The following is a 19,944-nucleotide window of genomic DNA, read 5'->3' on the forward strand; positions in this document are numbered from 1 at the left end:
AAGAATTATTTATTTAACAGAAATCCTCGCTTTTTGAAAGATCACCAAGTAAAGAAAAATCACACAGAATAAGACAACAGAGTCTCTCAAACCACGTAAAGCTATTTTAAAAGGTACAAGAATTATTTATTTAACGGAAATCCTCGCTTTTTGAATGACCACCAAGTAAAGAAAAAATCACACGGAATAATACAACAGAGTCTCTCAAACCCCCTAAAGCTATTTTAAAAGGTACAAGAATTATTTATTTAACAGAAATCCTCGCTTTTTGAATGACCACCAAGTAAAGAAAAAATCGCACAGAATAAAACAACAGAGTCTCTCAAACCCTCTAAAACTATTTTAAAAGGTAGAAGAATTATTTATTTAACAGAATCGCACAGAATAAAAGAACAGAGTCTCTCAAACCCCGTAAAGCTATTTTAAAAGGTACAAGAATTATTAATTTAACAGAAATCCTCGCTTTTTGAATGACCACCAAGTAAAGAAAATATCACACGGAATAAAACAACAGAGTCTCTCAAACCCTGTAAAACTATTTTAAAAGGTAGAAGAATTATTTATTTAGCGAAATCCTCGCTTTTTGAATGACCACCAAGTAAAGAAAAAATCACACGGAATAAAACAACAGAGTCTCTCAAACCCTCTAAAACTATTTTAAAAGGTAGAAGAATTATTTATTTAACAGAAATCCTCGCTTTTTGAATGATCACCATGTAAAGAAAAAATCGCACAGAATAAAACAACAGTCTCTCGAACCTCGTAAAGCTATTTTAAAAGGTACAAGAATTACTTATTTAACTGAAATCCTCGGTTTTTGAATGATCACTAAGTAAAGAAGAAAAAAAAACACACAGAATAAAAGTTACTGAAAAACTATTGCATTAAAAAAAAATTTAATTTATCATACGACCTAAATTATTTCATCAGATAGGCCAGCACTCAAACGATCCTTTTGAAATTCTGCTAACAACATCGATTCTCAAGGTAAAAGTTTGAATCAAACACTTTTAGCATATCGAATGTCCTTACTGAAAAACTAATGCATTAAAAAAAAAAATATCAAACGACCTAAATAATTTCATCAGATACGTCAGCACTCATAAACGATCCTTTTGAAATTCTGCTAACAACATCGATTCTCAAGGTAAAAGTTTGAATCAATCACTTTTAGGATATCGAGTGTCCTTACTGAAAAACTTCGTTCTTTTCACTGGCTTGAAATCGCATACAAACGAGCCAATCAGGTGTTACAATCCTTTTGTTTGCTCAAAATTCGATAAAGCAACGACTGTTTGGTTAGTTTTATTTTGAATGATATTTCTAAAGCCAATTAAGATGAAGAAATGTCTTCTAAGTCAAGGCTATAAGAAAAAAAGCTCTGGATATTTTTGTCAGTTTGTAGTTTACGCACTAATATTAATATCAGTAACGATTCTATTTGAGTTTTCTCCAAGTTGATCAAATTGGTCTCTAAAGGGTTCATGATGAAAAAAATAGCGCACGCCATGCTGAATGTGCTTTCAAAAACTTATCTGGTCGAAAACATGTTTGTTATCGTTAATGATTTCCAAAGATGTAAGAAAATTATGGAAAATACAATTCTCTGGTTCAAATCTGAAACTTTAGTCTATTTTCAGATCGAAAAATAAAACCATTTCTATAAAATCTGAGCTAATAAGGGTTTTTGGCCGTAAAATCTAGTTTCTTGTAAGAAAATTATGGAAAATATAATGCAACCGAGTCTCTTAAACCCCGTAAAGCTGTTTTAAAAGATACAAGAACTACTTATTTAACACAAAATTTCGTTTTTAATGAGCACCAAGTAAAGAAAAACCACACGGAATCAGGCAACAGAGTCTTTCAAACCACGTAAAGCTCTTTTAAAAGATATAAGAACTACTTATTTAACACAAAAATTTTGTTTTTAATGGGCACCAAGTAAATAAAAACCAAGCAAATAACATGGGAATTCCTATACACGCAAGAAAATAACGGGGGAATTCCTATAAATGCAAGCAAATAACAAGGGAATTCCTATACACGCAAGCAAATAACATGGTAATTACTATACAAGCAAGCAAATAACAAGCGAATTCCTATACACTCAAGCAAATAGCATGGGAATTCCTATAGGCGCAAGCAAATAACTTGGGAATTCCTATACATGCAAGCAAATAACATGTGACTTCCTATACAAGCAACAAAATTACTTGGGAATTCCTATACAGGCAAGCAAATAACATGGGAATTCCTATACAAGCAAGCAAATAACATGGGAATTCCTATACACGCAAGCAAATAACATAGGAATTCCTATACAAGCAAGCAAATAACATGGGAATTCCTATACAAGCATGCAAATAACGTGGGAATTCCTATACAAGCAAGAAAATAACATGGGAATTCCTATACACGCAAGCAAATAACATGGGAATTCCTATACACGCACGCAAATAACAAGGGAATTCCTCTACAAGCAAGCAAATAACAGGGGAATTCATATACAAGCAAGCAAATAACATCGGAATTCCTATACAAGCAAGCAAATAACATGGGAATTCCTATACATGCAAGCAAATAACATGGGAATTCCTATACATGCAAGCAAATAACAAGGGAATTCCTATACACGCAAGCAAATAGCATGGGAATTCCTATACACTCAAGCAAATAACATGGCTTTTTACCGGATACTGAGACGTCGACTGACCCCGAGTGAGAAGGAGGAGTGGGCGCATGATCAGAAGAAGAAGAAGAGAGAAGGAGGAATGGGTGCATGATCAGAAGAATATGGAGAATCAATAGTCTTTTTGTTCACCGTTATAGATGAATAAACTGATTTAGCCGATGGAATGAAGTCCTATTCCTAGAAGTTAAGTTAGAATAAAAGAATGAGGTATAATGTTTACCAGGATATTGAATAAGTACCATTTTTCACCCTACCCACAAAACTCAAGTCCTCCTTGCATTTTTTTAAACTAAATACCTACCTCCATTCTCCCCTCCCCAGATGTGGATTATACAGCCCACATCGGAGAGGTAGAGGTAGGTCAAGTCGCAATGTCATTCATTTGGCTTTTGTGTGTGCCCCATTGTTTTTCTGTGGGTTCCATTGTAACTGAATCCCCGTGTAACTGAACCCTAAGCAAGTGAGCCCCCATGCATCTGAACCCTCGTGCAAGTGAGACCTCTTTAACTGAACCCTCATGCAAACAATTCTGAGTGTAGCCTACTATTACTTAATTAGCAGCATCGTACATTTTGTTTAAATACTTATTTTTTTCATTTTCCAGATTCCAGATTTTTATTTAACACAAATGAATAGATAAGCTGAAGTATTTAAAACGAGCCAACATAGAGCTACGATCGCAATGAACTGTACTTGTTATCAGAAATCTCCAAAATTGACTCCCCCTCCCCCTCTCCTGCCATCCCCTGCCCCTCAGAAATGGGGGGGGGGGGACGAAGGGAACGTAAGATCCTATTTTAAATTGACAATACTTTTCAAACGTTACTTATGTATTATACAGACCACATCGGAGAGGTAAAGCTAGGTCAAATCACAATGTCATTCTATATTATTTATATCCTCATTAAGGACGTTCAGAGCAGAGTTACGCAAATGGAATACCATTTTTGCTTATTGAGTTAGTTTTATGTGAACGATAAAAGTTTTGGCAAATCGAGATAGCTTTACGCAAATGAAATACCATTGATACCACTAATAATACATGCGATACTGAACGAGTTATCAGATAGCTATAACTTACAGCTTATTAACACGTTTGACCAGTTTTGATTGGAATTTGTACTTTTTTGCCAGAAGAAAGATCATGGATACATGTTTTTTTTTTTTTTTTTTTTAACTGGTATTTTTTCAATTAAGCCCATAAAAATTTGCATAAAACCGGGAATTTAGGACTGAAAGTCCGTTCGTAGTAATAGGTGACCGACCCTGACAAGCCAAATAGCTTGCCAAGTTTTTTAAAAAACCGACTAATCAAGTCATCATATGGACTAACCGCCAGCTCTCCCTAACCGACTGACACACAAAAAATGAGTGTCACATTAGAAAACTCGTCTGCTAAGGCAAGTATCGTTCGTAGTAATAGGTGACTGCCCCGTGGTAAGCCAATGTAACGGTTACACTGCACGCATATCCATGTCCCAGGCTTGTGAAAGTCAAATTACGCAATCACTACTCAAATATATAGATGCATTATTACTGGCGTTGTCGTAGAAACTTGAAAAAAGGCTCATTCGATTGAAAATTTCAAGGGCTCGTGCCCTTTTATTTAGTCGAAATGTATTTTAGGGCAACTTGCCCCCCCCCCCCCCCCACGCCCATCATTCCCCCAAACCCATGTAATCAAAATTTTGTGAGATTCACTTGGTTTAGTATAGTTAATTTCCAGATAGAAAATATATTTCTGGGGACGTAACTCCCCCACAGACCTTGATACATTGGTTTAAGTTTTACCCTGGGGGTAAATAAGAGCAATTTCGGCTCGAGGTATCATTTATTATTTTTTCTTTAGAGCAGGGCACTTCGCATCGAAGAAGTTGTCGTAGAAACTTGAAAAGTGGCTTGAGCCCTTTTTAATAGTCGAAAGGGATTGGAAGGCAACTAACACCCCTTCTATGCCGACTATTTCCCCAAACAAATCCAATCAAAATTTTGAGATAGCCATTTTGTTCAGCGTAGTTGGTTTCCAAATAGAAATTATATTTTTGAGGAGTACACTCCCCCAGAGCCCTCAGAGCAAGGGTTGTGAAAGCTCTGTCGTAAAAACTTCAAAAAGGGCTCATTTGATTGGAAATTCAAAGGGCTAGTGCCCTTTTTAATAGTCGAAAGTGATTGGAGGGCAACTCACCCCCCTCTCTAGCCAATCTTTCCCCCAAACACATCCAATCAATTTGAGATGAGCATTTTGTTGGCAGCGTAGTTGAAAGTTTTGGAAATTAAGTCTTTGAGGATGACAACCCCCCCCCCCCCATCCTCAGGGCAAGGGTTGTAAGTTATGCCCTGGGGGTATATAAGGTTTTTATAGATAGCGTTGTCGTAGAAACTTCAAAAAGGGCTCATTTGATTGGAAATTGAAATGGCTAATGCCCTTTTTAATAGTCGAAAGTGATTGGAAGGCAACTAAACCTAAAACGAACAGAAATCATAGGCAGCGCAATCGCGCTGGCTAAGTAAAGTACGATAATGGCACAACGTATTATTTTTTTCTTCTTCTTCTTCCATACCAGGGCATTTCGTATCGAAGGAGTTGTCGCAGAAACTTCGAAAAGGGCTCATTCGATTGGAAATTGGAATGGCTAGAGCCCTTTTAATAGTCGAGTGATTTGAACGCAGCTAACATCCCTTCCATGCCCACCATTTCCCCAAACACATCCAAAAAAAATTGAGATAGCCATTTTGTTCAGATAGAAAATATGTTTTTGAGGAGGAAACTCCCCCACAACCCTCAGGGCAAGGGTTTTAAGTTATGCCCTGGAACATATAAGAACGATGTTGGCACAATGTATTATTTAATATTTTTTTCCTTTAGACCAGGGCACTTCGCATCGAAGAAGTTGTCCTAGAAACTTCGAAAAGGGCTCATTCAATTGGATATTGGAGTGGCTTGTGAGCTTTTTAATAGTCAAAAGTGATTGGAAGGCAACTAACGCCCCTTCCACGCCCACCATTTCCCGAAACACATCCAATTCAAATTTTGAGATAACCATTTTGTGTTCAGCGTAATTGATTTCCTGATAGAAATTATGTTTTTGAGGAGGACACTCCCCCAGAACCCCCAGGGCAAGGGTTGTTATGCCCTGGGGGCATATAAGATTTTATAGAAAGCGTTGTCATAGAAACTTCAAAAAGGGCTCATTCGATTGGAAATTCAAAAAGCTAGTGCCCTTTTTAATAGTCGAAAGTGATTGGAGGACAACTAACCCCCCTCTCATGCCCACCATTTCCCCAAACAAATCCAATCATAATTTTAAGATAGCAATTTGGTTCAACGTAGTTGAGGGTTCTGGAAACTAAGTCTTTGAAGATGACAATCCTCCCCCAAAGCCCTCAGGGCAAGGGTTGTAAGTTATGACCTGGAGGCATATAAGGTTTTTATAGAAAGTTGTGTCGTAGAAACTTCAAAAAGGGCTCATTCGATTGGAAATTGAAACGGGTAGTACCCTTTTTAATAGTCGAGAGTGATTAGAAGACAACTAACACTCCTTCCAGAACCACCATTTCCCCGAACACATCCAATCAAAATTTTGAAATAGCCATTTTGTTCCAAACAGTTTAAAGTTCAGAAAAATATACCTTTGAGCAGGATACTCCCCTCACAGTCTTCAGGGCAAGGGTTATAAGTTATGTCCTGGGGGCATATAAGTTTTTATTGAAATCTTTGTCGTAGCAACTTCAAAAATGGCTCATTCGATTGGAAATTCAAAGGTCTAGTGTCCTTTATAATAGCCGAAAGTGATTTGAGGGCAACTAACCCCCATCACACGCCCACCTTTTCCCCAAACACATCCGATCAAAATTTTTAGATAGCCATTTCGTTCAGCGTAGTTGATTTCCAGATAGAAATTATGTTTTTGAGGAGGACACTCCCCCAAAGCCCTCGGGGCAAGGGTTATAAGTTATGCCCTTGGGGAATATAAGGTTTTTTTATAGAAAACTTTGTCTTAGAAACAGCAAAAAAGGATCATTCGATTGGAAATTCAAAGGGCTAGTGCCTTTTTAATAGTCGAAAGTGATTGGAGTGCAACTAGCCCCCTCCGACGCCCATCATTCCCCCAAACACATCCAATCAAAATTTTGAGATAGCCTTTTTACTCAACACAATTAGAGTTCTGGAAATTAGGTCTTTGAGGATGACAACCCCCCAAAGCCCTCAGGATAAGGGTTGTAAGTTATGCCCTTGAGGCATATAAAGTTTTTATAGAACGAGTTGTCGTAGAAACTTCAAAAACCGATCATTTGATTGGAAACTGAAATGGCTAGTGCCCTTTTTGATAGTCGAAAGTGATTAGAAGGCAACTAATACTCCTTCCATGCCCACCGTTTCCTCAAACAAATCCAATCAAAATTTTGAGATAGCCATTTTGTTCCACTCAGTTTAAACTTCAGCAAATTATACCTTTGATTAAAACACTCCCCCCACAGTCTTCAGGGCAAGGGTCATAAGTTATGCCCTGTGGGCATATAAGGTTTTTATAGAACGCATTGTAGTAGAAACTTCAAAAAAGACTCTTTCGATTGGAAATCGAAAGGGCTAGTGCCCTATACCTTCCCAAGGCCAGAACAAAATTTGCACTTTACTGAAAAAATACGAATGAATGTGCATTGTCAGTTTAATATACATATACTGATATTTAGTAATAAAATAGTTAATATTATTTGATGTATTAAATTTATAACAGTAAAAAAATTTATCTTTTTTTCAGTAAAGTACAAATTTACTCCTGGTTTTGTGAAGGCATAGGGGTTTTGGACCCAACTTATATAAATTTCTTTTTGTTTTGATTTTTATTCGGTTATTTCATGTAATTTCTGTTCGTTTTTGGTTTCATTTATTTATCGATGCTGATTTGTGGTAGTTTCGAGCTTGGTAGATTATTTGATTTTATTTTTGCTAATTTTTTGTTTAATAGAGTTCTTTACCTTTCCTTGAAAAACTTTTTTTGTGGAAAAGTTGTTTTAATTAATTTCTGTTCGTTTTATATTGACATAGTCTTTTCAGGGAAAAAGAAAATAACACTTTAAACTTTTCGTTTTTAAGACTTTATAGTTAGGCCAGCTATTTGTATGCTGGAGCAAAATTTTCAGCATTTTTTAAAAACATACACCATTTTAAAAATCTGGACACAAATAGCAGAGTTTAATTTAGTTTCATACCTCCTTCAGTTGACCTGAAATGGAAAGCTTGGCACCATTCGCAAAAAATCTATTTACTTTCTTTGATAGCTTGGATACACTTACACTATTTTGATTTGGTTAAATTCTAAGAGCAGAAGTAGCCTCGAAAGTTTGAACATAATACCTTCAGTCGTTCTTGGGATACTGCTGAGATGTCTTATTGGGAATTAGCATTAACACAGTGCAGTCTGATTTAATCTTGAGGCAACATTTAGTTTTTAAACATAATGGGCAAATAGGAGGGTGGGAGGGGGATTAGTTGCCTTCGAATCACTTTCGACTATTAAAAAGGTCCTCAGTCCTTTCTATTTTCAATCGAATGAGCCCCTTTCGAAGCTCCCACAACAACTCCTTCGATACGAGGTGCCCTGGTCTAAACAACAACAACAACAAAAATATTACTAATCACTTTCAACTGTTAAAAAGGGCACTAGCCCTTTGAATTTGAAATCGAATGAGCCCTTTTCTGAAGTTTCTACGACGTCTTCTATAAAAACCTTATATGCCCCCAGGACATAACTTAAAACCCTTGCCCTGAGGGCTGTGGGGGAGTATCCTCATCAAAAAAATATTTTCTATCTGTAAATCAACTACGCTGAACAAATTGGCTATCTCAAAATTTTTATTGGTTTTGTTTGGGGGAATCATGGGAGTGGGGGGGGGGCTAGTTGCCCTCCAATCACTTTCGACTATTAAAAAGGGCACTAGCACTTTGAATTTCCAATCGAATGAGCCTTTTTTGAAGTTTCTACGACAACGCCTTCTATAAAAACCTTATATGCCCCCAATGCATAACTTAAAACCCTTGCCCCGAGGGTGGTGGGGGAGTGTCCTCCTCAAAAAGATATTTTCTATTAGGAAATCAACTACGCTGAACAAAATGACTATCTCAAAATTTTGATTGGATGTGTTTGGGGGAATAATGGGCGGGGGGGGGGGAGGCTAGTTGCCCTCCGATAACTTTTGACTATTAAGAATGGAAATAGCCCTTTGAATTTTCAATCGAAAGAGCCTGTTTTGAAGTTTTTACGACAACGCCTTCTATAAAAACCTAATATGCCCCCAGGGCATAACTTAACACCCTTGCCCTGAGGGTTGTGGGGGAGTGTCCTCCTCAAAAACATATTTTCTATCTGGAAATCAACTACGCTGAACAAAATGGCTATCAAAATTTTGATTGGATGGTTTTGGGGGAATGATGGGCTTCGGGGGGGCTAGTTGCCCTCCAATCCCTTTCGACTATTAAAAAGGGCACTAGCCCTTTGAATTTCCAATCGAAGGAGCCCGTTTTGAAGTGTCTACGACAACGTCTTCTATAAAAAAAACATTATATGCCCCCAGGGCATAACTTAAAACCCTTGCCCTGAGGGTTGTGGGGTAGTGTCCTCCTCAAAAACATATTTTCGATCAGGAAATCAACTACGCTGAACAAAATGGCTATCTCATAATTTTGATTGGATGTGTTTGGGGGAATGATGGGCGTGGGGGGGCTAGTTGCCCTCCAATCACTTTCGACTATTAAAAAGGGCACTAACCATTTGAATTTCTAATCAAATGAGCCTTTTTGGAAGTTTCTACGAAAACACCTTCTATAAAAACCTTATATGCCCCCAGGGCATAACTTAAAACCCTTGCCCCGAGGGTTGTGGGGGAGTGTCCTCCTCGAAAATATATTTTCTGTCTGGAAATCAACTACACCGAACAAAATGGCAATTTCAAAATTTTGATTGGATGTTTTTGGGGGAATCATGGGCGTGGGGGGGGGGGGGGTGTAAGTTGCCCTCCAATCACTTTCGACTATTAAAAAGGGCACTAGCCCTGTCCTCCTCAAAAAGATATTTTCTATACGGAAATCAGTTCCATTGTGCACATTGACTGTAACAAAATTTTTTTTTGGGGTGTTTGGGGGAATAATGGGCCTGGAAGGGGCTTGTTGGCCTCTAATAACTTTTTACTATTAAAAAGTGCCCTAGCCCTCTTAATTTCCAATCGAATGAGCCTTTTTTGAAGTTTCTACGACAACACCTAATATAAAAACCTTACATGCCCCCAGGGCATAACTTAAAACCCTTGCCCCGAGGGTTGTGGGGGAGTGTTAGTGTTATTTGGCACTAGCCCTTTGAATTTCAAATCGAATGACCCCTTTTCTGATGTTTCTACGACGTCTTCTATAAAAACCTTATATGCCCCCAGGACATAGCTTAAAATCCTTGCCCTGAGGGCTGTGGGGGTATACTCCTCAAAAACATATTTTCTATCTGTAAATCAACAACGCTGAACAAAATGGCTAACTCAAATTTTTGATTGGATGTGTTTGGGGCAAGGCTGGGCGTCGGGGGGGGGCTATTTGCGCTCCAATCACTTTCGACTATTAAAAAGGGTACTAACTCTTTTAATTTCCAATCGAATGAACCTTTTTTGAAGTTTCTACGACAACGCCTTCTATAAAAACCTTATATGCCTCCAGGGCATAACTTAAAACCCTTGCCCCGAGGGTTGTGGGGGAGTGTCCTCCTCAAAAAGATATTTTCTATCTGGAAATCAACTACGCCGAACAAAATGGCTATCTCAAAATTTTGATTGGATGTGTTTGGGGGAATGATGGGCGTGGGGGGGTGTAAGTTGCCCTCCAATCACTTTCGACTATTAAAAAGGGCACTAGCCCTGTCCTCCTCAAAAAGATATTTTCCATATGGATATAAAGTATATGGAACAAAACGGCTGTCTCGCTATTTTTATTGGCTGCGTTTGGTGGAATGGTGGGCGTGAGGTGGGGTTAGTTTCCCTACAATCGCTGTCGACAATTAAAAAGGGCACTAGCCCTTCAAGGTTCCAGTCAAATAAGCCTTTTTTGAAGTTTGTACGACAACGCCTTCTATAAAAACCTTACGTGCCCCCAAGGCATAACTTATAACCCTTGCCCTGAGGGTTGTGGGGGAGTGTTAGTGTTATTTGGCACTAGCCCTTTGAATTTCAAATCGAATGAGCCCTTTTCTGAAGTTTCTACGACGTCTTCTATAAAAACCTTATATGCCCCCAGGACATAGCTTAAAATCCTTGCCCTGAGGGCTGTGGGGGTATACTCCTCAAAAACATATTTTCTATCTGTAAATCAACTACGCTGAACAAAATGGCTATCTTAAAATTTTTATTGGATGTGTTTGGGGGAAGGAGGGGCTTGGGGAGGGGGGCTAATTCTCCTCCAACCAGTATCGAATATTAAAAAGGGTAATAACTCTTTGAATTTCCCATCAAATGAGCCTTTTTTGAAGTTTCTACGAAAACTCCTTCTATAAAAACCTTAAATGCCCCCAGGGCATAACTTAAAGCCTATGCCCCGACAGTTGTGGGGGAGTGTCCTCCTCAAAAAGATACTTTCTATCTGGAAATCAACCATGTTGAACAAAATGGCTATCTCAAAATTTGATTGGATGTGTTTGAGGGAATGATGGGTGTGGGGGGGCTAGTTGCCCTCAAATCACTTTCGACTATTAAATAGGGCACAATGCCTCTGAAGTTCCAATCAAATGAGCCTGTTTTGAACTTTCTAAACCAACGCCTTCTATAAAACCTTTTATGCCCTCAGGGCATAACTTAAAACCCTTGCCCCGAGGGTTGTGGGGGAGTGTTAGTGTTATTTGGCACTAGCCCTTTGAATTTCAAATCGAATGACCCCTTTTCTGATGTTTCTACGACGTCTTCTATAAAAAACCTTATATGCCCCCAGGGCATAGCTTAAAACCCTTGCCCTGAGGGCTGTGGCGGAGTATACTCCTCAAAAACATATTTTATATGTGGAAATCAACTACACTTAACAAAATGGCTATCTCAAAATTTTGAGTGGATGTGTTTGGAGGAATGATGGGCGTGGGGGGGGGGGGGGTAGTTGCCCCCAAATCAATTTCGAATATTAAAAATGGCACCAGCCACTCCAATTTGCAATTTAATGAGCCCTTTTCGAAGCTTATACGACAACACCTTCGATACGAAGAGCCTGTGAATGGAAAAAAAACAAAACACATTGTACCCACATCGTTCTTTACTTAGGCAGCGCTAGCGCGCTGCCTATGAAACTAAATGTTCCCTTAAGATTAAATCGAAATCCACTGAGTTAATGCTATTCCCAATAAGGCATCTCAGCAGTATACCAAGAACGACTGAGGGTATTATTTTCAAAATTGTCGGGGCTACTTCTGCTTTTAAAATTCAACCAAATCAAAATAGCGCATGTGTATCCAAGCTATCAAAGAAAGTAAACATATTTTTTTGCGAATGGTATCAAGTTTTCCATTTCAGGTCAACTGGACGAGATATAAAACAAAATTAAACACTACTATTTGTTTACAGATTTTTAAAAGTGAGCATATTGTTCAAATTCGTTGAAAGATTTTCTCCAGCACAAAAATTGCAACTCAAACTATCAATTCTGAAGAAAACGAACAGATTTGGAGAATTGTATTCTTTTTCCCTGAAAAGACTATGTCAATATAAAACAAACAGAAATTAATTCAAAAACTTTTTACACAAAATAAGTTCTTTAAAGAAAAGTAAAGAACTCCATTAAACCAAAAATGAGCAAAAAATAAAATCAAATAATCTACCAAAAGTGAAACTACCACAAATCAGCATCGATAAATAAATGAAACCCAAAACGAACAGAAATGACAATAAATAACCGAGTCAAACTCAGAACGAGTAGAAATTAACATTAGTTGGGCTCAAAACCCCTATGCCTTCCCAAGGCCAGAACATAATTTGCACTTTCCTGAAAAAAATACAAATGAATGTGCATTGTCAGTTTATTATACATATACTGATATATAGTAATAAAAATGTTAATTTTATTTGATTTATTAAAGTTATAAAAGTAAAAACATTTATATTTTCCAGTAAATATATTCCACATATTCTTAATCACCGCCTTGTTGATATATTCAATGTGTATTTAGGTATATTCTTACACAAGTTTTAGCTTTTCCTTTTTTTTTCTTTTTTTTTTTTTAATTATTTTGCCATTTTTCGTCGAAGTTTCCTTCCACTTTCCCAGCTTCTTGACAAAACAGCAGGCAATATTCCAATAATCAGAAATAACAAGTTCAGAAAAACTTGAAAATCTAGATTCTAGGAAATCTTTCTCTGCATTCTTACATGGCTTTTGCTTTTTGACTACTAAAATAAATGCCCCCGGTGATCTTATTCACCATAGAATACCATTTGTAGAACACCAGCTTTTTCAGATATTTTTTTTTTAACTTTGTTTATGTTTCTCTTTACCAAAATCTAAAAGATAATATTGACCCAAATTAGTTTGGCTTAATACCAGAACATAGTACGATCTATTATCTTGTATTGATGTTCGATACTATCTTAAGCATTTAAGAATTACGGTATCTTTTGCTTCAGCTATTTTTGCTGACATTTGATAATCTAGACCACCTAATTGCCCTTGATGAAGCAAGAAAAATCGGTGCACGGAAGATCATTATAGGTATGCTAGGCAGTTTTCTGCCGGGTGGGAAGCTTTTCACAAATGAGCATAAGTCTAACTCTGCCGGGATTTCTTACGGATCTGTCCAGGAAACTAAATTATGCCCATTTTCATTCTTGATTGATTTCGATAGTGATCACTGTATAGTGATCACGATATCACTGTATAGTGATCAATGTATAGTGATCACGATAGTGATCACTAGAATCTTTCCAAACTTGCAGATCAATTAACTATTTTAAGTTGGATTTAAATTTTTTACATGTAAGTGTCCTTACTAGTACTGACTCCTTACTTGGAGTCTTACTTGCTAGTAATTACTATTAGTAGTACTGATTCCTTACTTAGAGTCTCACTTACTAGTACTTACTCCTTACTTGAGACACTGATAAGCAACACTGATCAAGTGAAGCTTACTTTCAGCAGTAAAAAAACGTTAGCGTCTCAAGAGAATATCCCAACAAAAACATACAGCACAACATACATAAAAAATACATAAACATAGCATACATAACATATAAATATACATGAACATAAACAATACATAAACGTATGCATAAACATACAACATATCACAACAGAAATATACCGTAGTTCCTTCGTGCGCTATTCTATTCGTCATTAGAACTCTGTTGCTTGAAAGGTGTCATTAGAATATTTTTTGCCAGTCTGTTATTCACACAAGAGAACAGACGCTTTTTTTCTTTTCTTGTTTTTTATTAAAAAATGAAAAAAGCTTCAAGAAGCGCGCGGTTTTTTTTATAGAGACATTGCAGGACACTCACATTTGATAGAAAATAAGAGCAATAGCAATAGCTTATTTTAATATTTGATAAATGGTAATTGATATTCATGCAACAGTGTTCCTAGGGATATACGAGTTTCGAATATATTTAAAAACCCATTATGAAAAAGAGAACTTACAACTAACCCTTCTTTCATGGGTAGTATACTCGATATCCCAATTCATTTCTGCTATGATAAAATTTGTCTAAATCTCCGAGAGGAGATGGTAAAAAACAGTCAAGGAAGAATGGAGGGCCCCCTCCCCTTTACTATTAACTTTTATTTACTTTTAGCTATTAACGCTTCTTTTGTGGAGAAAGAAGAGAATTTACTATTACACTTTTTACTACTTATTATTATAGTAAATTTACTATTGATTATTCATTTACTATTAACACTTATTTCGTAGGTAGTACACTAGATATCCAAACTCGTCAATTTTTTTCCGCTAGAAAACCATTATCTATTTCATCACAAAAAGAAATAACACGCTCTTCTTTTCTAGAATACTTCTGCCACAAGTGGTAGTCCAAACAACAAAAGTAATAGCTCCTTGTGGTCAAGTTGTTTCTATTGCTAATTATTTTCCAAGGAAACAAGTTTTTAAGGATTGATTGGCAATATTGTTTCCATTATCTTGATAGGTCTTGAGGAACATTATAAAATAGGAACCAACATTTATCTTAAATCTGAGATATTTTGACAAAATCAATTGCCACGAAACTAAAAGAAGAGACAAACAAATGGAGTAGTGATCGATATATAGGCTGAAGATTTATCCAGTTATAGGAAGGGTAGCGATGGAAACACATCAAGAAAAAAACATTTTTTTAACGAGACACCATAAAAGCAAAATTAGGGGAGAACACCTCTTAAAGGAGGGGGGAGGGGAGTGTACAACTCAACGGACCTAGTAAAAGACCTTACTAGTACAATCAAATCTCGGCTATACAAGATACTAAATTTTAAAAAAGCTAAGGACAGGCCAGGATACGATTAAAAGCGCAAAATAAGTAGCATAACATTCTATAAATTTAATTTAATAAAAATACAAGAATCCTTTTAAAAGGTACCCTTTTCCACTATAAAACTATCAGTACAGAATTAGCAATTTGCATACTTTACAACCCTTTCTTCAAGGACCGTGAGGATTATGTCATTCCCCGAAGCATATTTATTGGACTTTTCGACAATTCTGAGAAGAATAGATCCTTCAAAATGTTGAACGATTGTCTTGGGGAGTCACGAGACCAGATAAATACAGAGGAGATATTAACACGAAAGGGCACGTGGGGGGAGCTGACTGCCCTCTAATCCCTTTTGATGCTTAAAATGGGATTTGGAAACCCTGATCTCCAATTAAATGGGCTGCTTCCGAGCTTTTTTACGAGCAACGCTTCCATAGAAAGTGGAAGAGGAGAAAAAAATTAGTTAAAACCTATACTATATTATATTACACTATATTATAATAACTACAGTATTTTATACTAAACAATAAAATTATATAAAACCTGAAGAGACATGGTTTCAAAGGCATAGGCAACGCTAGAGCAATGTCTGTGACAAAGGCTACTCTACATAAGACATAACGCCGGAAAAACGACGACGGAAATTCGAAAACAAAACTAAAACTCAGTTCTGGCTCGGTCGGTATATATTGTTCTAATACATGTTCATACATTAGTCTGTATATGGCAGATTTATCACAGTAAATAGGATTTTCGTGGGAGCTTTAGGGCAAATAAGTTTACAACGAATTAAAATTAGTAATGACTTAATAATAAAGAAGGTCACCGAGAGGAGAGGAGGTGGGATTAAAAAAACAACTGAAGAAAATGAGTGATGAAAAGTTACCTCTTCTTCAGCTTGTCCAAGCATAGTCATAGCTCGAGCATTCACATTGCGACTTAACTTTGTCGATTGCTCCTGCAATGAAGTCACTCGTTTCTGCAAATCTGAATGATTGATGCCCTAGTTCAAAAGAAAAGCTAGTGTCAATGCATTTTATTTCATTTCACCTAGCAAAATACCGGTTAGGTGTTACCCTCCAGATGGTTTCATATGATCTGTGACGATGATTTCATACAGATCATATGATCTGTTTAGCTCTTACGGTCTGCAGCAACAATACAGATGTTTAAAAGTATAAAAATCATTTCAAACTAGGAATGTTAAACCAGAACTGGAATATCAAACTATGAAAGAGGCAATTTTGCGACAGGCCTAAACAAATTCAACACCTCCCTCCACTCCAGCTCTTCCTACATTTCTATGAATTTTCGCCCCTGGAAATAAGACGATAAACCTTCTCTAAATTGGGCAATGGAGGCTTTAGTAGCGTAGGAACAGGCAAAAAGTAAACCTTCGCCTAAGACTAGTCATAAACATATGGCGGAACTCACACGCTAAACTCTGTCTCAAACCGAGTTTCGATTTTCTTCCCATTACGAACTCGGTCAATGACTAAGTTTGAGACTAAATACAACAAAATACGCACAAAAAAAAAGTTCAAATGTAAAATTAGAAATAATTTTGAAGCTGTAATAATTTTTGAAGCATGTATGAAGCTGTAAAAAAGACGAATCCATACACTGAATGGCAGATTCAGAGCACATTTTCTGGAAGAACTAGATAATTAAATTCAAAACATGCCAGCTCTTTATGATAAAACCAATACAAACTATAGAACTTAAAATACCAAATTCAATATCACGATGGCGGCTTCTTTTTGAGATGCTGACGAGTTTGTATAGCTAAGCAAGACTTATTTACTGATACAATATAAAGAAGCAAATTTTTATATTCTGATTCATTAACAGAAGCGTCGTTTCGGGGGAGGGGGCAGTTGCCTCCCCAATAATTCAGATAAAAAACTATTATATATCCCATGCCCCTTGACTATCCGGTTATAGACCCCTCTTGCCTCCTCCCCCAAATAAAAATGCTGGAGCCACTCCCCTGTTCATTAATACATATTTCTTTGGCTCCTTTCCACGAAGCCTTATTTTAAAAACTTTGTCGATTCTTATGGATCTTCGTGATCCATATCCTTAAGCAATGTTGACCTCAGTTACCCCGGGTCGGACCACGTCCCAATTGCTCTTCATCTGAGTGTTCCTGGGTCCCAGAGATCTATATGCGAGATAAGGGTTCGTGGTTGGCAAAGAGAAGGGGAGATAAGTAGATTCACAAAGAATGATCATTATATTAGAAAACCGATAAAAATAGTTAAGGAGACAGAAGAGATAGTAGACCAAGGAATAATAAGAGGTAGTACTCAGGAGCTAATAGAAGAGTGTAAGGAATTTTCTAAAATTGGTAAAGTGGAGGAGAGTCTAAAGGGACTGAACAAGGTAGTGTATGATATTTGCGTAGGAGCAGGAGAAAGTGATAAAATTAGGGTTAGGAATTCAGAGGAGAGGGAATTGGATATGGAAAGGAAAAAGTTAAAAGCTAGGCTACAAGAAGCGTTAGATTTAGTCAGGTTCCAGAGACCAGGGACTTTAGATACTAAGTTATTGGCATACCGAAGAATTAGAAGAGAGCACAAGAAAGAAGTAAGAGAGTCTAAGAACATGAAAGAAGAAGAAGATATTAAGGAGATAGAGCAGACATTAAAGGATAAGGATTAAAATTTTTTTTGGAAGAAGGATTCATATTCTACCAGAAGGGAGACAAGCCAAGTTTTCCCCCCCCCCGCGGAAACCTGGTCGCGTGAATTAAAGAGGCAGGAGACAACAGAAAATGAGTGTGTATTTGAAGATAATTGGAAGAAGAGTATCAAAGATAAAGTTTATGGCCCTATGAAGGAAGAAGATGATGCTTTAATCGAGCCAGTTAGTGTAGAAGAATCATGGAAAAGTTTAAAAGAGATGAAGGGATGTTCAGCACCTGGTCCTGATGGTATTCCAGCAGTTCTATGGAAGTATAGGAGAAGCGTAACATTGTATATTATTTCTTTGATATTTACAGCAGTTCTTCGATCTGGAATTTCGCCTGATGAGTGGAACCTGGAAGTAAGAGTGCTGATTTTTAAGAAAGGGAATAGGAAACCACATGAAAATTATAGATGTATACATTTAGGTAGCACACTAGGAAAGCTAATGGCGAAGGTATTAGATAACAGACTTAGAAGTTGGCTCCAGAAAACTGAAAGGCTAGCCGCGGAGCAGTCAGGATTCAGCGAGGGACATAGTACGATTGATCAGATTTTTACATTAAAGCGTTTAGTTGATAAGTATATAAATAAGAAGGGAGGTAAACTGTTTGTAGCTTTTTTGGATTTAAAAGGGGCATTTGATAATGTAAATAGGGAACTGTTAATGAAGGATTGTATAAATATTGGCCTGCCATACCCACTTGTAAGGATTTTAATAAGTATGTATGAAGCTACAAAGTTTGTTATTAGGGTGGCAGGAAAATTTTCAGATGTAATTTGTTCTAGAAAGGGGGTTAAACAAGGTTGCCCCCTGTCTCCGCGGTTATTTTCGTTGTTTATTAATGATTTGCCAGATTTTCTTAGCAAGCAAGGAGCCCCAATGGTGTCATTAGATGTCTGTGAACTATGCATGCTGATGTTTGCAGATGACCTGGCACTAGTGGCAAAGTCTAAAAGGGATTTACTGTTCTTGTTGGATAGAACCAAGTATTATATAAATAGGAAACAACTAAGCCTGAATGTAAAGAAATTGGTAGTTATGGTTTTTAGAAAAGGGGGTAAGATTACAAGTAGAGATAGAGTAAAATAGGAGGGAATAGATTTAGATTGTAGGGATGAGTTTACGTATTTAGGATGTAAGTTTGGAAAGCAGCCGAAGCTAAGTCTTGCTAAAGGAAAGTTCTCTACCTATGCTGTGACTGCTAGCCAACTGGCAAACATACAGAACTTGAAGATGCATAAGCAGATATTTCAGGTAAAGATTGAATCGGCTATGCATTATGGATCTGAAGTTTGGGGATACATATCTGGTGAGACGATGGAGAAGATTTAGCTTCAGTATTTTAAGAGAGTTTTAGGTCTACATTTTTCAACCAATAGTTTAGTATTGAGAGGAGATCTAGGTTTATTTTCTTTAAGAAGTGATAGGCTAGTAGAGATAATAAGACTATGGGAGAAAATCCTGAGTATGCCCAGAGTAAGGATAACAAAAGCAGCATATTTAGAAGCTCTGAGGATCCCAAAGAGTAATACGTGGCCATCTCAAATAAAGAAGATATTGGAAGATTGTGGATTTTCAGAGCTATGGAATGGTGGGCTAGGGATTGGATTAAAGGAAGGAACAGTTGCAAATAGGGTAAGGGAGAGGTTAAGGAACCAGGAAATCCAGGTGTGGCATGTGCGAGTGAATGAGACCCAATCACTGGAGTTATATGCAAAGGCTAAGGAGCAGTGGGGAGAAGAACTGTATTTTAAGGCGGGGCTTCAAAAGAGGCAACAAAAGTTGATCATTTATGTTAGGTCAGATGAGTTACCACTAGGTGAGAGAAGGAAGTATCTGGGAGGGGTTAGGCAAGCTTCTGGTCCTTACTTCTGTCCCATGTGCGGGAAAGAGGAAGATTTGGTTCATTTTGTGGGGAAGTGTAGTGAACTAATAAATTTAAGGAAATAATTGTTTGGAGTTGAAGCTTGGGAGAGAGATGAGATAATACATTTATTAGTACGGAAAGATATGGGAGGTATAAAGAGATTCGGAGGGCTTCTGACGATGGTTATAGAGCATAGAGAAAGGTTTATTTTTTTTTTTGA

At 37.2% G+C, this 19,944-nt stretch overlaps 1 protein-coding gene across 1 annotated transcript in view; it reads right to left on the reverse strand.

The window, feature by feature from the left end:
- SMC2 (structural maintenance of chromosomes 2) overlaps positions 1-19,944 on the reverse strand; it is a 213,143-nt gene that overhangs the window by 118,299 nt on the left and 74,900 nt on the right. The window contains exon 12 of the mRNA XM_089089305.1: positions 16,053-16,169. Coding sequence (XP_088945431.1) covers positions 16,053-16,169 — 117 coding nt within the window. The remainder of the gene's footprint in view (positions 1-16,052; positions 16,170-19,944) is intronic.

This window comes from Artemia sp. Qi Xiang Cuo, chromosome 5 (genome assembly GCF_049724085.1).
Source record: "Artemia sp. Qi Xiang Cuo chromosome 5, ASM4972408v1, whole genome shotgun sequence".
Classification (NCBI taxonomy): domain Eukaryota; kingdom Metazoa; phylum Arthropoda; class Branchiopoda; order Anostraca; family Artemiidae; genus Artemia; species Artemia sp. Qi Xiang Cuo.